The sequence below is a fragment of the Pogona vitticeps genome, chromosome 4 (genome assembly GCF_051106095.1).
Source record: "Pogona vitticeps strain Pit_001003342236 chromosome 4, PviZW2.1, whole genome shotgun sequence".
NCBI classification, from domain to species: Eukaryota; Metazoa; Chordata; class Lepidosauria; order Squamata; family Agamidae; genus Pogona; species Pogona vitticeps.
Genome location: NC_135786.1, coordinates 76,422,735 through 76,441,200, shown reverse-complemented (window position 1 = coordinate 76,441,200; position 18,466 = coordinate 76,422,735). Strand labels below are relative to the sequence as shown.

At 39.3% G+C, this 18,466-nt stretch overlaps 1 protein-coding gene across 15 annotated transcripts in view; it reads right to left on the bottom strand.

Annotated features, from left to right (window-relative positions):
• Nucleotides 1-2,197: 2,197 nt before the first annotated feature.
• DNAJC6 (DnaJ heat shock protein family (Hsp40) member C6) overlaps nucleotides 2,198-18,466 on the bottom strand; it is a 70,115-nt gene continuing 53,846 nt past the window's right edge. For 4 of the 15 annotated variants that reach the window (XM_078392955.1, XM_078392956.1, XM_020806076.3 and 1 more), the window contains exons 10-19: nucleotides 17,770-17,963; nucleotides 17,579-17,659; nucleotides 16,512-16,958; nucleotides 13,778-13,930; nucleotides 11,210-11,281; nucleotides 10,116-10,250; nucleotides 8,020-8,286; nucleotides 6,480-6,625; nucleotides 5,505-5,681; nucleotides 2,198-4,153 (exon numbers count right to left, since the gene is read on the bottom strand). In XM_078392955.1, coding sequence (XP_078249081.1) covers nucleotides 4,052-4,153; nucleotides 5,505-5,681; nucleotides 6,480-6,625; nucleotides 8,020-8,286; nucleotides 10,116-10,250; nucleotides 11,210-11,281; nucleotides 13,778-13,930; nucleotides 16,512-16,958; nucleotides 17,579-17,659; nucleotides 17,770-17,963 — 1,774 coding nt within the window. In that variant the 3' untranslated portion in view covers nucleotides 2,198-4,051. The remainder of the gene's footprint in view (nucleotides 4,154-5,504; nucleotides 5,682-6,479; nucleotides 6,626-8,019; nucleotides 8,287-10,115; nucleotides 10,251-11,209; nucleotides 11,282-13,777; nucleotides 13,931-16,511; nucleotides 16,959-17,578; nucleotides 17,660-17,769; nucleotides 17,964-18,466) is intronic. The other 11 variants (XM_078392957.1, XM_020806078.3, XM_078392949.1 and 8 more) reach the window with 5 other exon arrangements.

Sequence of the window (18,466 nt, the reverse complement as noted above, 5' to 3'; positions counted from 1 at the left end):
GTTGCATACTTCTGGACATAAAACAAGGAGACAGATACTGTAACAGCTGGGAGCACTTTTGCATTTGGTGCAAGTTTTTCTCTTTAATGTTCAAGTCTTTTGAAAGAAGCAGAACCAACAATCATTTTAGTTTAGATGTGTGTGGTTGGGTTCTTTGTACACATTTGACAGTTCCAATCTTTGCGTGGGAAAGTAATGAGAAGGCTCATTCAAAATATTAACAGATTTATTAAACTTGGTTTCTAAGGAATCAATAACAACTTCAGTAGGGTCAAAGTAACTCAATTCTGGTAACTGTCCATTTGGTTCTACAAACACATTCTGGTTGTTAATATCCTTCAATACTGGGGAGCCGGTCCAAATCATTCCTCATCTGTAGGCTTCCTCAGGGGCACACTCCTGACGGCACAAATTATGCCACAACACGGTTGGTGAGCCCTCGGGTGTAGACTTGTTGAAGGTGGAATCTGGACGCACCACCTTCTTCGAACAACCAGCCCCTCTGGAGAACACAGCTACCGTCCATTCTGTTGTTTCTGTGATGGTCACCGCATCTTCCTTCAGCATCGGGTCAGGCAGCAAACCTCCCACTTTCAAATTAGGAAAATCCTCTAAGAGACTACATGATCGCTTGTATTTATTTATTTATTTATTTATTTATTTATTTATTTATTTATTTATTTATTTATTTATTTATTTATTTATATTGCATTTATACCCCGCTTATCTAGTCAAAGGACCCTTTTAGGCGGTTCTCTCTATTCGGGAATCTGGGCACACTAAAGACTCTCTCCTGTTCCTTCTTTTATTTCCTCTTCCCACACATCAAACTTTAACTCCTCCCCCTTTTCTTTCCCTTCCTCCACTAGACAGACCTCTGTTTTAACCCTTTCCTCTTTTATCACATTCCCTTTCATCTCATTTGTCCCCCGCCCCCTTTGATTCTGTTAACATGATTTCTTGGCACACTCTCCTCTTTCAGTTCTCCTTCACAGTCTGCCTGTGCATTTCAGTGTATAAACTGAAGGCCTTTCACTTGAACATGGACACACATGCTGCATATATGCAGAAATCTGCAGCAAGAAATGCCCTACTGTGTTTAATGTGCTTGCAAATGAGTTTGATTTTGCCACTCTGGTATATTGTGAGACTCAGTAATGTCCTCTTGTACCTGCAGAATAATTGCCTCAGATTATTGCACTGTTTTACTACTTGAACTTTTCTTTCTCTATGAAGGATAAAGTACAAATAGAATGGAATGAGTTCTTTGCGCCTGTTTTAATATTTGCTTTTTTAAGACCAGCCACAATTCAGTTCATTGTGTATATTGTATATTTACCAAAAACAAAACAAGTGTTTTTAATCATTGACAAGTTCTGTAATGACCAGATATGATTAAAAAGTAAAAGGAGGGGAAAGTGTTTTGACACATGGCAGGTCTCACTTTCACATACTATTAAACACACCCCAAGGTGGACAAGTGTTTTACTGAATGAGGTGATACAGTGGTGCCCCGCATAGCGACGATAATCCGTTCCGGATAAATCGTCGCTATACGGGGCAAAAAACCCCATAGGAACACATTAAACCCTGTTTAATGCTTTCCTGTGGGGGGAAACTCACCGCTAAGCGGAAATCCTCCATAGGGGTGGCCATTTTCGGTGCCTCTAAAGCGAGGCAACACAGCCGGTGGCCATTTTGGAACCGCCAATCAGCTGGCTGAAAATGGGGCCATGCCGGCATTTTCTCCCAGCTGAGCGGCAGGGCTCCTGCTCAGCTCGGGGAAAATGCCCCCTCCGAAGGGGAATGCCTGCCGTGGCCTCAGAAGGACCCTTCCGAAGGGTCCTTCCGAGGCCACCGCCAGCATTTTTCCCCAGCTGAGCAGCGGGAGCGGTCCTTCAGAGGCAATATTGCAATGCGATCGCAAAAGCGATGGCAAAAAAGCCATTGCTATGCAGATTCATCATTAAACGGGGTGCTCGTTATATGAGGCACCACTGTACTTTCATGTTGTAGTTGGTGAAAACTGATATTCAAGGCCTTTTGAAAACACAGTTAAGTCTATTGTACTCCATTAATGACTTTTTGGTATTTTTGAACATGTGTGCTACATTAATTAAATCCATTTATAGATCATAAACATTGTTCACATGGTATGAATGCGAATGTAAGAGGAAAACAAGTCACCAAAAGAGGATTCACATTCCAAAATGTTTTTAATAGACAAGCACATACTTGATCAAAACATTTCATAATATGTTAATAAATAACATCCAGTTTGTTATAGCTGTTGAAACATCTTAATGTTTTTATAATATAAAAAGGAGAGCTTGGTGTTTTGTTCCACATCGGCAGTAAATGGCAATAAATAAAGGATCAATACAACAAAAAGATGGCATTTAAATATAAAAATAAATGTAGGCTGGTTGACATGCTGTATCTGGAGAAAGGGTTTTTCTCGCTAGAAAAGGAGGACAACAGAAAAACAGATTGTCTTAAAAAACATCAATTTGACAAAAGATTTTCACATCACTTAGATATTTCTCCCTTTAAGAACGCATGTGGAAACTTTTCTACCCATCCACTAGCTACCTAGTGAAAATATCAATGACCATTTTCCCCCATCACACAGTGGCTTTTGCATCTACCATTAAATAACTCCATCAGGAAACAGGATGCATAATGGGATCGATTCTGTGATGGGACTCCAGTGCCATCATGCCTTCAAGCATATGGAAAATACCTTGTTTTTAAAACCATCCTCACCTTAATCTTAGTGGCCTTCCTAAAAGACAACCCCACCCTACATGACTATGAGTGCACGTTGACTTCATGTCAACTGCCAGAAGGGGAAAGAGTACGTAATAGTAATCCTTTTCATGCCTGAGACACTGGGTTTCATTCAGAGAATATCAGTAAATAAAACTGCATTTACAAATTTCTCTGCTAAAGGAGAAACATTGCAAAATGGTATGTAAAATTAGTTTTGTGAGAAGATGAGGCAGGATATACTTTTATTTTACCTTTATGGATACCGCCATGTGAATATATCAAAATTATTGCTTACCGGGCCAGTGTATCTTTTCAAGGTAAGTGTTTTTTTTTTATTTTGTTAAATTAATGTCATTAATTACCTACAGTAACATCAGCTTGCGTTCACAAATGCTTTGGGGGACACTGGATATTTGATTGCATTTAAACAAACTGAATAAGTTAGGTAGGAATCACTTCATAAGGAAAGAAAGGAGTCACCTGTGTTTAGAGTGCAGGGCATTATAGGTGTAGGGCATTACTTTAGCTGGGAATTTTTTAAAGCTTTTGCAAGATATTGATTCACACATTTACTTTTTCAAACGCTCAGCAGTCAACTCTGTTCTGTTGATGTAGGTATCGTTTTCAAATAGGCTTCTGCCTGCATAACAGAATCATTTAAGGAAACTCTCCCCAATTGTACATTAGTGTAAAATGTATGTTACCTGCTTGTCTGAAACATAAAATACAGTACTATGCTTAAGGCAGCAGTAAGTTGCCAGAGAATACAACCAGTTGCTTAGCTGTTAGATTCAAAAACATACTCCATGACGTAATTGAAGGGTCAAATTATTATGACAGATAGTGTACAGATAAAAGCTGGATCTGAACAAACATCCTTTCCTTCTGAGAAAGTTTGTCCTGGATACAAACTTTCCAGACAAAGCCATGTCCCTAATGGTGCTGAGTCCAAAAGGAAGAGAACATTGTCCATTTCACTTCACATTTCAAGACAAACAATCCCATTTTGCGAGAACGCCTCCTTACCTACCCTGTTTAAACCTGAAAGAACGCTAATAGGTTAATCCCAAGAGCTCCCACTTTGTAACTGTAATTCATGGCATACATAAATAGCAGCCTCCATATTTTTCCCCCTTTCCGCAAGGAAAGGTTTTAACATTTGGGCTAGTTTTCTCATGTTCACACTTCCAGCCAGATAACCAGTTCAGCTGTGAAAATCTTGTGGCAAGGAACTATACGAGCACTAGCACGGGTCTACAGCAATGTCTGAGAAGATGGGCTAATACAAGGGCTTTTGGCCTTGGTTTTCAAATTCTGACCAGGCGTCATTGAGCTCCATAAAAATCATCTTTGCATATTGTTCATATGGCTGTCCTGTAGCCTAGAGGGAAAGAGAGAGAGAAACAAGATACTTAATTATGCAATAGATTTCTTACCTGTCTTTCAAGAATGAGGCAGCTCACCATGTAGAACAGGAAAATATATGTCCAATATATTTAAATCAGCTTAAAGACTCCTTTGTCCACATGAGAGTCAAGACATATTTTAGATATATTGCATAATAGATTGTGAGGCCAGCACAAGCCTTTGATGCCAATCTGCAAGGATCACTAGCCCTCAAAAGGTGTTTGCTATCCTCTCAGCCTTCCTATTAGTTATTCATAAGCTAATTTGCTGTAAAGTTTGGTTGCCTATTTGTCAAAAGCAATAAGTCATGCATTTTTGTGACCTATCCACACATTTTTGCAGCATTTAACCTTGGGTAGTTTGATAGATTTCATTGTATGGTCATTATAAATTGTTTGATCATTATAATTGAAAGGTTTATCTTCAGTTCAGTTTGCTGCTCCCTTCCTCCCACCCACCCACCCACCCACTAGTTGTAACCTAATTTCACATCTTTCTGTAACTCAGGGCCTGGTCACACAGCCAAGAAACATGGGATATGACCTGCATTAAAAACCATGCTGAGTTTCACATTTACACAATGAATGCCAGAGTGTGTATTTATTTTCCTCTGACTCATTACTTTCTTAGAAAGCAAGTTAAAATAAATGTCCACCAGAGGGCTATTTATTTTAGCATACTGTTTTCTTAATTGACTTAAGCCCCATTGGGAACTTTACAGATGCTTTTGAAAGGAAGCATTTCAATTACCCAGTGGGAACGCAGGAAATGACTCAAAAACCACTTGACTTGAGTTGGCTAAAATTAAAACACTACATATTGTGCTTTTTTTTTGAGAAATATAGACATTGTCTACATCCCATCATGTTTGAATGACACTCAACATAAGCTTTTCCCCAGCAAAAACACACCACCATTAATCAAAGATTTCCAAAGGAACCAGGGCTGGCACTATCATTAGGCAGCCACTTCAGGCAGCAGATGCTAAGGCTCAGGGAACAGAGGCAAGATAATGGAGACAAAGTTGGGTGTGCCACCTGGCTTGTGGTTTGACCCCTCAGCTAGCTTGTTATGCTTGGGTGCAGTGAAATGCCAGCCCAGCCCTATTGAAGTCAGCCTCTGTGTAGGGAATGGGTATGAGGAGGCCATGTCCTTTGCCTGGGCATCAAGATGTCTTGAGTTCATTCTGTGTGGAATATAGCAGTGACAAAAATCTTTTGATCAATTCCTGAGAGGAAAATATAGAAGTAGATCTTGATGCCAGCCATAAATTAGCATACTGCTTAGGGAAGAGGTTCATTTAACAAATACCATCCATCACTTACTTTATCGGGATGAACAACAAGTACTGCTTTCCGATAAACCTTCTTTACTTGCTCTGGAGTTACAAGGTCTGCCATGCTGACTGGTTTCCACTTTGTTTCCCCTTCCCATAGCACCGTATGCATTGTGGATAACAATGCTCTTATGTTTCTCTCCTTTCCTTCAATCCATTCAAGGATCTATATAGAGCCAAACCACAAGACAAACTATTAATTCGGAATATGCATGTAGCTATCATTATCACCATCATCTTAGAACATCATCTTCTCCCCTTCCTCATGATCAACCAGGCTAAAGACTAGACCATGCAAGCTGTCCTCCACTACCTGAGAATGGCCGAATTAATCTGTTTTTGCTCCATATTTGTTCTGTATGTGTTCATTCATAACACCATTTAATCCTGTTTCTGTATGGTGGTACACTTTGTTAAATCCACATGAATAAGTCTTTTTGATGTGCTTTTGATTCTAAAAAATATTTATTTTAATACGTATTTGACTGACAGCTGCGTTTTGATCCACACGTAAGTCTGGAAAATGAGGATCATACTACTTTAAAACACAAACTGGATTAAATCCTCAGGTATTCCTCCTACAGCCAGATACTGTATAGTCTTTGGAAAGAATGAGAGAAGCACAAATTAATTTGGACCTGTACTGAGTTCTGGAGTTGTTCCAACTTTCCCCCCACATTATTTTCCTGAAACAATAGGATCTCTGTCAGCAATAGAGACTTTCTCCTGCCTCTGTTCCCCTTTTGTACTACAAGTGTCTTCATGCAGATGTTATATTTTCAAAAGAGGTAAGAATACAAGCAGACACTCTATACAGTCTGAAAATATACCACAGTGTTCTCATTTTACAAACATCATTTTGCATCCTAAAGTGCCTCTGAAGTGTTAAATAGTAAATTATTTTTCAGAGCAAACAGGACAAAATCTTAAATTATGTATTAAGCTACCCATATATGCAGCTTACTTTTAACTTTTCAGGGTCCATCTCCTTGGCCATTTCTTCTTTCCGCATTTCTGCTATTGTTCTTGGACCCTTTTTGTCTTTATGGGCATTAAAACCTTGTCCAGATAAAAGGTCCTCAAAATCAGCAGAAACTTTGGGTTTGGAATCTTGGTGACCAATAGATAGACAGACAGACAGACAGACAAAGAAACAAACAAACAAACAAATTCAGAGAGTTTAGTATTATTCTTGACACAGAGAGATCGAAATGCCATATTACACCGAAGCCTTGTGTAGCATTCACCCTTATTATGTTAAGTAGCTATGAATATTCATATTACAGGTTAATGTTGCTGAGAGGCGGAGCCGAGAGATATGTAATAAAGAGCCGGAGTCAGAGAGAGTCAGAGTCGGTGAGAGAGAGTGAGAGAGTAGAGAAGGAGATAAAGTGTGATATTTGGGAGATCTGAGGTGTGATTAGAGTGAAAAGTGAATATGAACTGTAATAACAAATAAAAGGTTGTGATTGATGATAATAGAAGTTACTTATGATTAATATTCAGAGATCTGTGATCAATAAAAATGTTTTATTTAAAAGACAGTGAAGTCTGGAGCCGCATCTTCATCCTTTCATAATTAATGTTGATTTAGTGAGCAACTGGTGGCAGCGGAGTAAAAAGGAGTAGTAGTTTGCCTTCGTGTGCTCTGTGTTTGGAGGTACGGCAAGGGGCACAAGGGGCGAACGCTACGCCTTGCAGTACATACAATTCAGACTAAAGAATGTATTGTGGGTTTTTTAAAAAAACTGTACAGCTTTAACAGAGGACAAAAGTGTTTTACAGTCTCTCCAGCAGTTCTGCATTTGTGAGCACAAGGATGAACCATAAAATGGCACGTCAACGGAAGCTTCTCACTGAGAAATACAGGACTAGGATTCAGTTGCATATCTCCTACATAATACGTAGTTTGGCTCTTAGCATGTAATCCATTCTAAACTCACTATGTAAGTGCAGGATTTCTCAAGTGAGTTTAAAAAGTTTTGTTTGGTCATTTTGGGCTTAAATTCACGCAGCAGTTAAGTAGTTCACTCAACGCAACAACAGTGAAAAGCAAAAGTTTGTGTCTTCTAATTGTTTGTTCAGAATACCCAGTAAGATGCTCACAGCTTCTGATAAGATGCAGAAGATTCTAGCCCTATTCAGTCAGGCTTTAAAACATGTGGAGCTCACTTGCATTTAGGGGCATGCGCTAGCCCTTTCCCTTCATCATCTCTTTGATCATGGAAACATGACTGTCTGAAAAGAGGGAAATTTTGCCTCTCAAAAGAATTTTAATACATGAGAGACGAAGTTTCCATGAGAGCCAAAGCAGGCCTGCTCTTGTCAGGAGCAGCCCCTTATCTGTGATTGTGTCTTTCTGTTCCTAGAACAGGAATATCTGCTAATATGAAAGAACAGCTGACTGAAACTTTTCAGCTTGGACATCTACTTTTTTGTCACACTGAACAGCCTTGCATCCATTTTATGAGACAAATGCAAAATATTAAAACAAATTGGTTTACCAGAACTTCCTGATACTTTTCCACGTTCATTTTGGCCACCGGGCACTGAAGAAAAGCTCACATTGTAGTTAGGCCTGTTTTGTGGAGAGGAATGTGGCATGCTTTGTTGGGGCTTGGTCTGTGATTGTGGCCAGGGGTATCCAGTGCCCTGTTGCCATATGCCACCACCCATCGGCTGAGGAGAGGGTTTCTGGGGTGATCCCATAGGAGGAAAACCTCCACCTAGTCCTGTAGGTGTACTGGGCTTGCTGGCAAAAGAAGGACAACCTGAAACATCAAAGCAAAGCACTGCACTTTAATTATCCTGCTCAAGAAAATGAGTCCTGGAGTCTATACTTTAGTGTATCTATAGCTTAACCGTAATAACTATTCAGAGATGAATATTGATTTCATGCTGTGTGCCAAAACAATTCAATTTGTTCTATTCCTGAAGGCAGGAGGAGCTTTTAGAGCGGTATCTAATGTAAGGCAGGGAAATGCAATCAAAATTTGAAGGCACTAAAACCTCCAGGTAGAAATGAAACACTTTTGGTGAGCACACAGTGCTGTCTGAATTCCAGCTGTATCTAGATTTTATATCTGTGTCAAGTTTTGTATTCTTATTATCAAAACACTTAATTACAGAGGGTTTTTTGGCAGGAGGGAACTATTAGAATTAAAACATTTAAATAGTAATGAAGCGAAGGCAGGCAAAAAATATGCTTCGTATATTGCATACATTGAAATCGCTGCATCGAAGACTATTCATACTGGAGAGCATCGTATTCCAGAATACATTACATTCTCTGCCACAAGGGTTGTGTGTCTGCATATATTTTGACACACACACATATACATATATATGTATGTGTATATACATACAAGTGTACACAGAGAGAGAGACACACAGAGAGAGACAAATATAAATTTTGGGGCAAGGAATGGATTTAATCTCTTCCACTGGCAGGCTGACATTTCTAAATCAGATCAAGTTGAGTTTACCCAATCAATATCAAGATACATGATCTAAACATTTCCTTGTATGAAAAGCATACCAGGTTGTGAGGAGAAGGCCAGTGGCACGTGCCCTTGTCAGTGAACTAGCTAGCTAGCTAGCTAGCTAGCTAACTAACTAACTAACTAACTAACTAACTAACTAACTTCCTTTATTTATTTATTTATTTTGAAACAAATAAACTCTGTTTTGTTACTCCCATATAGACCCATTTTACAACAGCCACTATGTCACTATAATTAGTTGAAGTGATATAAGTGATATAGGAAAATTTTCAAAATATAAATAAAACAGAAAATTCACATTACTAAAAATTACCCATTTTAAAAAATCAAGTCTCTCAATCTTGCATATTCTGTTTTTGTATCTTTTAAATTATAAAATGCCTTCTGTAAGGAAAAAATAAAATAGCTCTCTCTATATAGCAAGATCCACAAGGAGCCACGCTACGTGACATCGGACGCATTTCACATTTTGACCCTGCACAGCCTCAGAAAGCCAGCAGAGGGGAGCCGGATACCTAATTCCAGAGCCAGTACAGCATTTAGGCGTAGGAAGCAGTAAATAGCAGGGGACAATTTTAATAGGAAAATCCTTCCTATCTTTTCCTTTAAGGAAAGAATGAAAAAGCATTCAAAAATGTGACTTTTTGTTTGCAAAATAAACCAAAGCACCTTCCTATATTTTGTTCTGTTTTAATTCATCTTCATGCTTTTACCTATATCCATTTCATCCCTAGATTGTGTTTATTAACATTACATGTAGCAAATTGAAGTTACAATGTTGACTTTATGGAGATGATTTTCAGTGTCGAAGACGGGATCCCACATTTCAGTGACAAAAATGAAAGATCACATGGATGAGTATCTACAGGGGAACATGGAGAGGGGAGAACAAAGTCCCAATTCCTAAATTTATTATTTCAATGTACTAATTATGGCTTTCTCTGCAGCATGTTTTTAGCCTTGGACAAGCTACAGTACCCTACAGTGTCAAGTCTCTTTGCTAGGAAGTCCCTCCCTAACCTCACCCTTATATTGCCCAATGTAAAATGCACTACAGATTATCTATCTTTCCACTCAGCTATCATATTTAACCTAACCTGCTAGATTGGCTCCAAGAGCCCCCAAGTCAGCAAAAGGATCCAGGCTTTGTGGTTTGGCTTGATGCGTAGGAGTGCTATGCACTGATCCTGTAGGGCTGGTAGCAGCTGATTTGCTCCCCTTACCTAGGCCACCTGAAAAGCAAAAAAGCAATGTTATAAACTATAATCTCGATGACCACATGTTGCATATACTGGTTAGCTTTCAACATATAGAAAACCAATGAAAAAGTTGAGATATGGAGATTATTAAACAGTGCTTTGAAGCTTACTCAGATGTTGCATTCCAGAAGGAGCCTTGGGAAGGTGCCAGCAGCTAACCAGATCACTTTTGTCAAAGCATTTTGGGAATGGAAATGCCTTTGGCTGCTCCTCATTAAATTTTGCCATCAAATGAACAGATACTAAAGGATTTAACTTTGTTCATCTGCTCTGAAATGGCTTTTGAGAATGATGAAAATCTAACTAGCAACTTGAGGAACATGCTAAGGCAAATGACATGCAAGCTGTTAGACATATCTAGGTAGGCATAAAAATCCTTGTGAAACTCTTTCAGAACATTTAAAACATTCATTTTACTTTTCATTCAAACTTCTGTAAAATCTTTGAGCTGAGCCTGCTTGAAATGTTTTGCTCTGCATAGGATTCTCTTTGTTTTTGAAAACCAAGTCAGTCACAACATTAAAACATTGTATTTTCATTTCATGTACATGCTTTGAAAATATAGTGACAGCTGAGGGTGATGATTATCAAGACTCCTTGGTAACTTTAATTGGCATTATGTGTATTCAATGTAATAACAAAACCCCTCTTTAGTTTCTTTCAGGTAGATTTTAAAACAAAGGCAGACAATCAACTTCCACCAACCTTTAGACTACAATTCCCATATTCCACACACTAATGGACATTTATGGGAAGGAAGCATCTCGAGAGGACCTAGCTATCTATCCCTGGTTGTGAAGATACCTGCATGTGTTCTTACCTAGGTTTCTAATGGACTATGTGAACACAAGTGAGAAACATTCCTAGCCAGAAGGAACACCCTTCATACACTTCATCATCTCCAACAAATTAGAAACAGTTTTGAGACAAACCTGATTTGCCAGGCCATTCCCAGTCCCCTGAAACATCTGGCTGAATGGAAACACTTGGTGTACTAGAAGTACCTAAAACAAAATATTACTGCCTATTAACATACTTTAGGGAGAAGAAGAACCAAAAAAAAATCAAAAGTGATATTCATAGAAAGAAAAAAATTAACAGCACTTAAGGCAGCTGTAGATCTTCAGATGTTTTTTGTCTAAAACTCCCATAAGCTTAAAGAATTTTGCAAGTTATCACCCAAACATTTTGTGAAGGTTCACAGCTGCTGAATCTCACAGTGGAAAAGTTTATGTTTTATCTGAAATATATAGGATTGTGCAGTTACGGAAGGTGATAAGAGTCCTCTATGAGCAAAATATACATTTTTCATTTTGTAAGTCTGGCAATAGACTTACACAGATACTCATTTTATCATGAAATTAGTACATGTGGATTTTCCAAGCCTGTTATCCTGAAAGTAATAATGCATGAGGCTTGCAACCTAATGGAAAATATAAACACACTTTGAATACTAAACTTCAGGAGAGAGGTAAATGGCCCACAGCCCTCAGATACAATCATAGTAGACAGTGATTTTAGATATATGTGTATAAATCCTCTTTAAATAAGATGTAAAAAATCTTTCTTGTTAGCAGAACCATAACTGTGGATCTTTCTTTCAAGGGATGTTAGGCTGGTTCCATCCCCATTCAGCCTCTGGCAAGGAGTTTAAACTGCATTGTTTCAAAAGGCGTTTAGTAGGATTGGGTAGGTTGAGGGGGAGAAATCTAATACTAAATTCTAAATCTCTTTCTGAATGTTTTTAATCTGTCTTTGTTGTGATTTTACTTGTCTTGGTGGGCAGATGGGTGGTGAATAAATATTTTAAGTAAATTAAATAAATAATAGGTAAAGCATATTGATGCCACACAGCCCATGCAATGGGAGCTGATTTAGAAGCACATGCCACAGAGTTCAACCAGCTTTTATCCAATACTAATGTGTAAAGAGTGATGGGGAACCTGTAGCAGAAGGCCACAGTTATTAACATCCCAGAATACTGGTCTTCCTGGAAGGACTGGAAGGAGGGGGGGGCACAGGTTCCACATCCCTGTTGTACAGGATTACAGTTGTATTCACATCCTATGGAAAAAGACACAGTCTTTCCAGGAAATATCATTATAGGAAATAACAACATATTTTTGGACTAAATTACAATTACAGTACATCCACTAAATTGATGGAACTTCTCAAATCAAGTCAGGATCCAATTCATTAATTATGAATGTGATAACTAAACAGCAGCCACTTATTCTTCATATAATGCAGCTGTTTTTCAAGACCTTCTAGGAAAGGAACCTTTTTTCTGATGCAGAAAATTGATAATCATATATAATCAGAACAGTCCATTTGATCTTAATGTTGCTAAGTTTTTAAATATTGTGAACGACACTAGGCCCAAAATGTCAGAATAACTACAGCCTCCTGAGAGTCTAGTTGTATAATGATTTTGTGGTTTTGCTTTTTTTGTTCAATAGCTCAATCTCTGTGTGCAATCTCATATGTGCATGTCGTTCTGTCAGTGTCTCTTGTCTCTAAGAGAGATAATCATGTTGTTGTTGTTTAGTCATTAAGTCATGTCCGACTCTTCATGACCGCATGGACCAGAGCACACCAGGCCCTCCTGTCTTCCACTGCCTCACGGAGTTGGGTAAAATTCACGTTGGTTGCTTCGATGACACTGTCCAACCATCTCGTCCTCTGTTGTCCCCTTCTCCTCTTCCTGCACACTTTCCCAACATCAGGGTCTTTTCCAGGGAGTCTTCTCTTCTCATGAGATGGCTGAAGTATTGGAGCCTCCGCTTCAGGATCTGTCCTTCTAGTGAACACTCAGAGTTGATTTCCTTCAGAATGGATAGGTTTGATCTCCTTGCACTCCAGGGGACTCTCCAGAGTCTCCTCCAGCACCATAGTTCAAAAGCATCAATTCTTCAGTGGCCAGCCTTCTTTATGGTCCAGCTCTCACTTCCATACATTGCTACTGGAAAAACATAGCTTTGACTATGTGGACCTTTGTCGGCAAGGTGATGTCTATGCTTTTTAAGATGCTGACTAGGTTTGTCATCTCTTTCCTCCCAAGGAGCAGGCGTCTTTTAATTTCATGGCTGCTGTCACCATCTGCAGTGATCATGGAGCCCAAGAAGAGGTTCTTTAATTAAGAGGTTCTTTAATTCCTCCTCACTTTCTGCCATCAGAGTGGTATCATCTGCATATTGGAGGTTGTTGACATTTCTTCCGGCAATCTTAATTCTGGCTTGGGATTCCTCCAGTCCTGCCTTTCACAGGTCTCCTCTGACACATGAATGATTAGGAGTGTGCAAGTTGTTACTGTTAATTTCAAAGGGTACAGATTGCACCTGACTTGTGAATAACTATGGTCTACAAAGCCATTTAAAAACCAGAAAAGAAACAGTTTTACATAACCTTGGAATAATCTGTATCTCCAGTAAAGAATGTTATTGTCTCAAAATTTTGGTAGAATTCAAGACAAAACAGGCAACTTTCCATGTGTTTCCTACCTATATTAAACGGGTCTCCTTGTACTGTTGGTGAAGGACTCCTTGCTGCTTGAAGAAAGGGATCTGCGGTGGTATTTGATGAACTAAGAAAAGAACCTAGGAGATCTGGGGCAGGCTTCTTGGGACTGTTTCCAAATGGGTCAAAGGCAGTTGCTGCAAGAACAAAGTATTTGGGTTATTAAAAGCCAAATATTTGTTTTTAAAAGCATGCACCCATTTTACAGAGAACTTCATGACTTCTTTTAATGGCCAACAGTTCTGTCTCATTGCTCACTTTTCTGCACTTAACACCAAAAAATGTACAGTACATTATTAAGAGTGAGTTTGCATGTATGTTTTCAAGAACTATAGAAGATTAATTTATAGGCTTTGCTTATATGGTTCCATTATCCAGAAGTCTTGCAGTAACATATGTGAAGATATGACATGCTTTTACAGGCTGCTGTTATCAGTGATAGATTACTCTTATTTTGTACTGGGATGTTTTATTCTTCATCATTTATTCTTTGAATCTTATTCATTTTCACCATTGGTTATGTACCTCTTTTACTAGTTGCACCGCTGTGGAGATTTTTTTCCAGCTTTAGTCCCTTAGTATTTCTATAGTTTCATCTTATTCCTCCCTTCTGTCTTTGTTGGTTTTTCAATGAATGTACAAGATAGCCAAAAACAGGTTAGTTATGAAGAAGCTAGAAGATTAGTGTACAATTATTTTGGTGGAGAATAAAAACCCAACTGCATATCTGCAAAGCAGCCCTGAACATTTGTGGTGACATCTTCAAAAATTCCATTAACTCAGGGTGCACTTTGGCAACACTAGTATATATATATTAGTTTTTGTGAAGATTGTTAATGATTGTCTAGATGGAAGACACATTTCACCTAGGATCAAGAAACACACCCTTTGTGTGCTTGGAAAATTACACTATGTACAGAGGTACTAAATAATCTCAAAAAAACAGATATTGGAAAGTGTTTTCTTTTTGTTTTTTAAACACAATTAACTACTGTTACAAGACCTGAAATAGTAGTTCCTTGCTATCTTAGGATACAATTCTATGTAACCTTTGGCTGTCCCAGTACTCACAAGCAACTGGGATAGTTGTTGTAGCTAATTACTTCAAAGCTTGGTTTTAAAAGGCTGAAAGAAGTAAGACTGAGCAAGAATAAGAAGCAGGGACCTGGACAGGAAAAATGTGGGAGATAGCAGAAATCTGAAGAAACAGGTGGCAAAAGAAAAGAGCAAGTATTAGGTGAACTGAAATATTGGGAAATAATCATTGATGCCAACCAATACACTTCAAAAGTTGTATTACTCTGGATTCAGTAATTAAAAAAGTATTGCGCGGTATGATCTTAATTTCATGTGTTGATTTCAGTTATCCATGTACTTTCTCTGAATGGTGATTAACTAGGCAGCAACAATGTCCATTTAACATAATCAGCAATTTCCTAATGGTTCATGTTGCCCAGCTTAGAGTAGGAAAAACTCACATGACGGCCACCAGAGTGAGAAAAACAATTGTCTCAAACCCATGCTGATGGGGTGAGCCGGGAGTTGAGGCACAGATGTCTGCCAACATGTGGTAATCAAGGACACTTGCGGACACAATCCAAAATAAACAGGCAGTTACAATCGCATGTTGAAAACCCATCCATGCTGTCACAAGCGGCACTGGTCCCTCAGTGCCAGGCTGAAATCTGAGCCAGGTAAATAATAATGAGATTGCTGTGTCAGATTTCACAGTTCTTTCTGGAAATGAAGTGACTAGAATGACTCAAGGTATTGAGCAGGAACAAAAGAAGGCATTTTTGGGCGAGGAAGCCTTTTTCAGTCCAAGTATTGCAGACCTGTCTGACCTTCTGTGGAAAGCATGCCGTCAGTGAGCGAGACCCCTCACTCATACACAGGTATATTCATCTGCACACATCTAGGCAAAGCACAGCACCCTTTCCCTGCTTCAGCTGCTCAAACAGTGTCCTGTGGCAGGATGCAGCCCAGGATAGAGGCTCCCCTATCGCTACTGTGAACAACACTCAGATCTTAAAATTTTGAAAAGATTCATTGAAGTGAATGTTCCTGTGAACCCACCCCCACTGCATTAACATGTACCCCAAATAGTGCCCTGAATGCTATAGGACAGGGCACTTAGGCTGCTATTGAGGGACAGAATCAACCACCGAAAACAGCATGGAAGCACCTTCATAGACTAAGTGATAAGAGGAAGAGAAGGGTTTTTTGTTTCTGTTCACAGTTCTTACAAGTGTTACTCCCAAAGTGGTCTATACGGACCCTCAGGGGTCGATTTCGACTTGCAGGGGGTCCAAATCAGAGGAAAAAAATTGGGGGTGCAAGTTTAGACTTGTATCAAAGCTTTACAGAAGGCAGGGTGTCTATGGAAAACAAATAAGTCAGCAAGTGGTCTACAGGGCAAAAAACGTTTGGGAACCTATGCATGAACTAAGTCAGTTTGTTAGTCCCAGTTAAAGGCAACTCATAAAGCAGATGGGATTTAGGTAAATATTGACTTACCACTGAACTTAAGGTGAATCTACTGCAACTGAGACAAGCAATAGGGTTTAACAAAGATTTATGACTATTGCAAGCAGACCCTTAAAACAAGAGATTCCAGACACAGGGGGAGAATCCTGTTTTACTGCAACTACATAGAAATGAATATATCTTTTTAAAAAATCAAATGCCACAATTCTATTATATATATATATATATTACCTTCTCCTACCCTTGGGGACAAAGATGGAGATGCTGATGCTGCTGACCGTCGTGGTGTGGAATGAGCAGACCCAGTTCCACCCATCTGAAAGACATCCTCAGCTCCTGTCTGTCCCGCTTGGCTTGGTCCTCCAGTACTGCCAACCCCAAAAAGATCACTCAGCAAGTCTGAATTAGAAGGTGGTGCAGTGGGCGCTGCTGAGAAATTCTTGGTCATAGGACTGCCATCCAAACCTAAAAGATCCACCTCCTCTGGAGGTGGTGGGGCTGGTGGCTCTTGATGCTTCTTGCTGTGCTTTGGTGGCCCATGGATCTTCTCTGTGCTGGTGTTACTGTGCTGACTGGAGAGGGATAAGAGTTCATCATCTGACTGCTCACTTTCTTCATGCACCAATGCTGCCCGGTCCTCAGAGCTAGGGTGGGAGCTGCTTCTCTCTGGCTTTTGATCTAAACAATAAATTTTAAAAGCTTCAAATAAGCTAGTTGTTTTGTTGATCTTCTAATCTCAAGTCATGAAGAAAAGGGCTTTTTTCTTAACTAAGGCAAACAATATCATCGATGGTATTATTCACAATCCAAGTAATTTAAATTATGCTCACAACACCAAAAGGAAAACTATAATACAGACCTGGAAAAAGAACAAGCCTGCATTTAAGTGATTTTTAAAAAAACAACAACATCCAAATGCAAAGATGGAAAACAAAATTAGCCTGACATTAGAATTTCAATCAGGATTTGGTCTGATCGAAGCACCATAGAGAGAGATAAACTCAGTGAATTCTAGGTGTGTAGTGTCCAGTTCTTTTGTGTGGAACCTGGAATGCTTATGTTCTACAGCAGTGGTGTCGAACTGTGGCCCTCCAGATGTTCTTGGACTTCAACTCCCAGAAGCCTTCACCACCACCACCTCTGCTGGCCAGGATTTCTGGGAGTTGAAGGCCAAGAACATCTGGAGGGCCACAGTTCGACACCACTGTTCTACAGCATTCTTCAGGCTCCCTTGAAGAGAGACATAAGACAAAGGAAAGAAGGTGGATGGTGAATTTCCAAAGATCTTACTTATATACCTTGCCAACTGAGAGATGACAAGAATGCCCCCTGTCCAGCAGTCTTTAGGTTGTCTTGTGGTGCATCTCCAGAATCTCTGCCTATTATGTACAAAGTGAAACCAAACCAAAAATGAGTGAAACTGAAAATGATAAAACTTGGTATTTTTGCAAAAGCAGAAATTTCAAAACGTAAATAATGGTGGTCTTACCTGCCAAGGCAATGGTGTCCTGCTGCTCCTGGTGCGATGAGAAAAGAATGCTTGGGTTGATATCTTTCGTTGTGAAGTTCTCCCATGGAGGAGTCAGATCTGTCTGTCTGTCAGTAGAATCTATTTCTATCTCCAGCAGAACATGAAACAACTGGGGATATTTTTCTGGTGAATCACATGCGTCCAGTTCAGGTCTAAACATTGACAGAAAGTTCTTCAAATTAAAATAAAAAATAGGCAGTATGAAGATGACCTATTAAAATAAAATCTTGAGCCTGAGTTTGGTGGTAACAAATAGTTACTTAACATGGCTGAAATAACACCAACTTTCCATTACACACCACAAAGCAGGGATGCACAATTCGCGGCCCTCCAAACCTTCATTGCTCTACAACTTACAAGTGTGTCATTCTTTTTTTTTTCTTTCCCTTTTGGACTGCAGCTCCCAGAATACTCCCAAGAATTTCTCAGGCAGAACTTTGGGAGTTTTTTGCACACAGACATGTACCTGCATTTCACTCCTGGAAGAGGAGCCATCTTTCAGGCAGTTTTGGGCCTGTTTTCTATACAAAAAAAAGGAACTGCACCAGTCTTTATGGGGAGTGTAGTCTTGCAGTTCATTAGGCTCTATATAGGGCACCACCAAAAAGATATATGCCTTCTGGGAACCACTGGAAGAGTTTCAAGTTTGTACAAG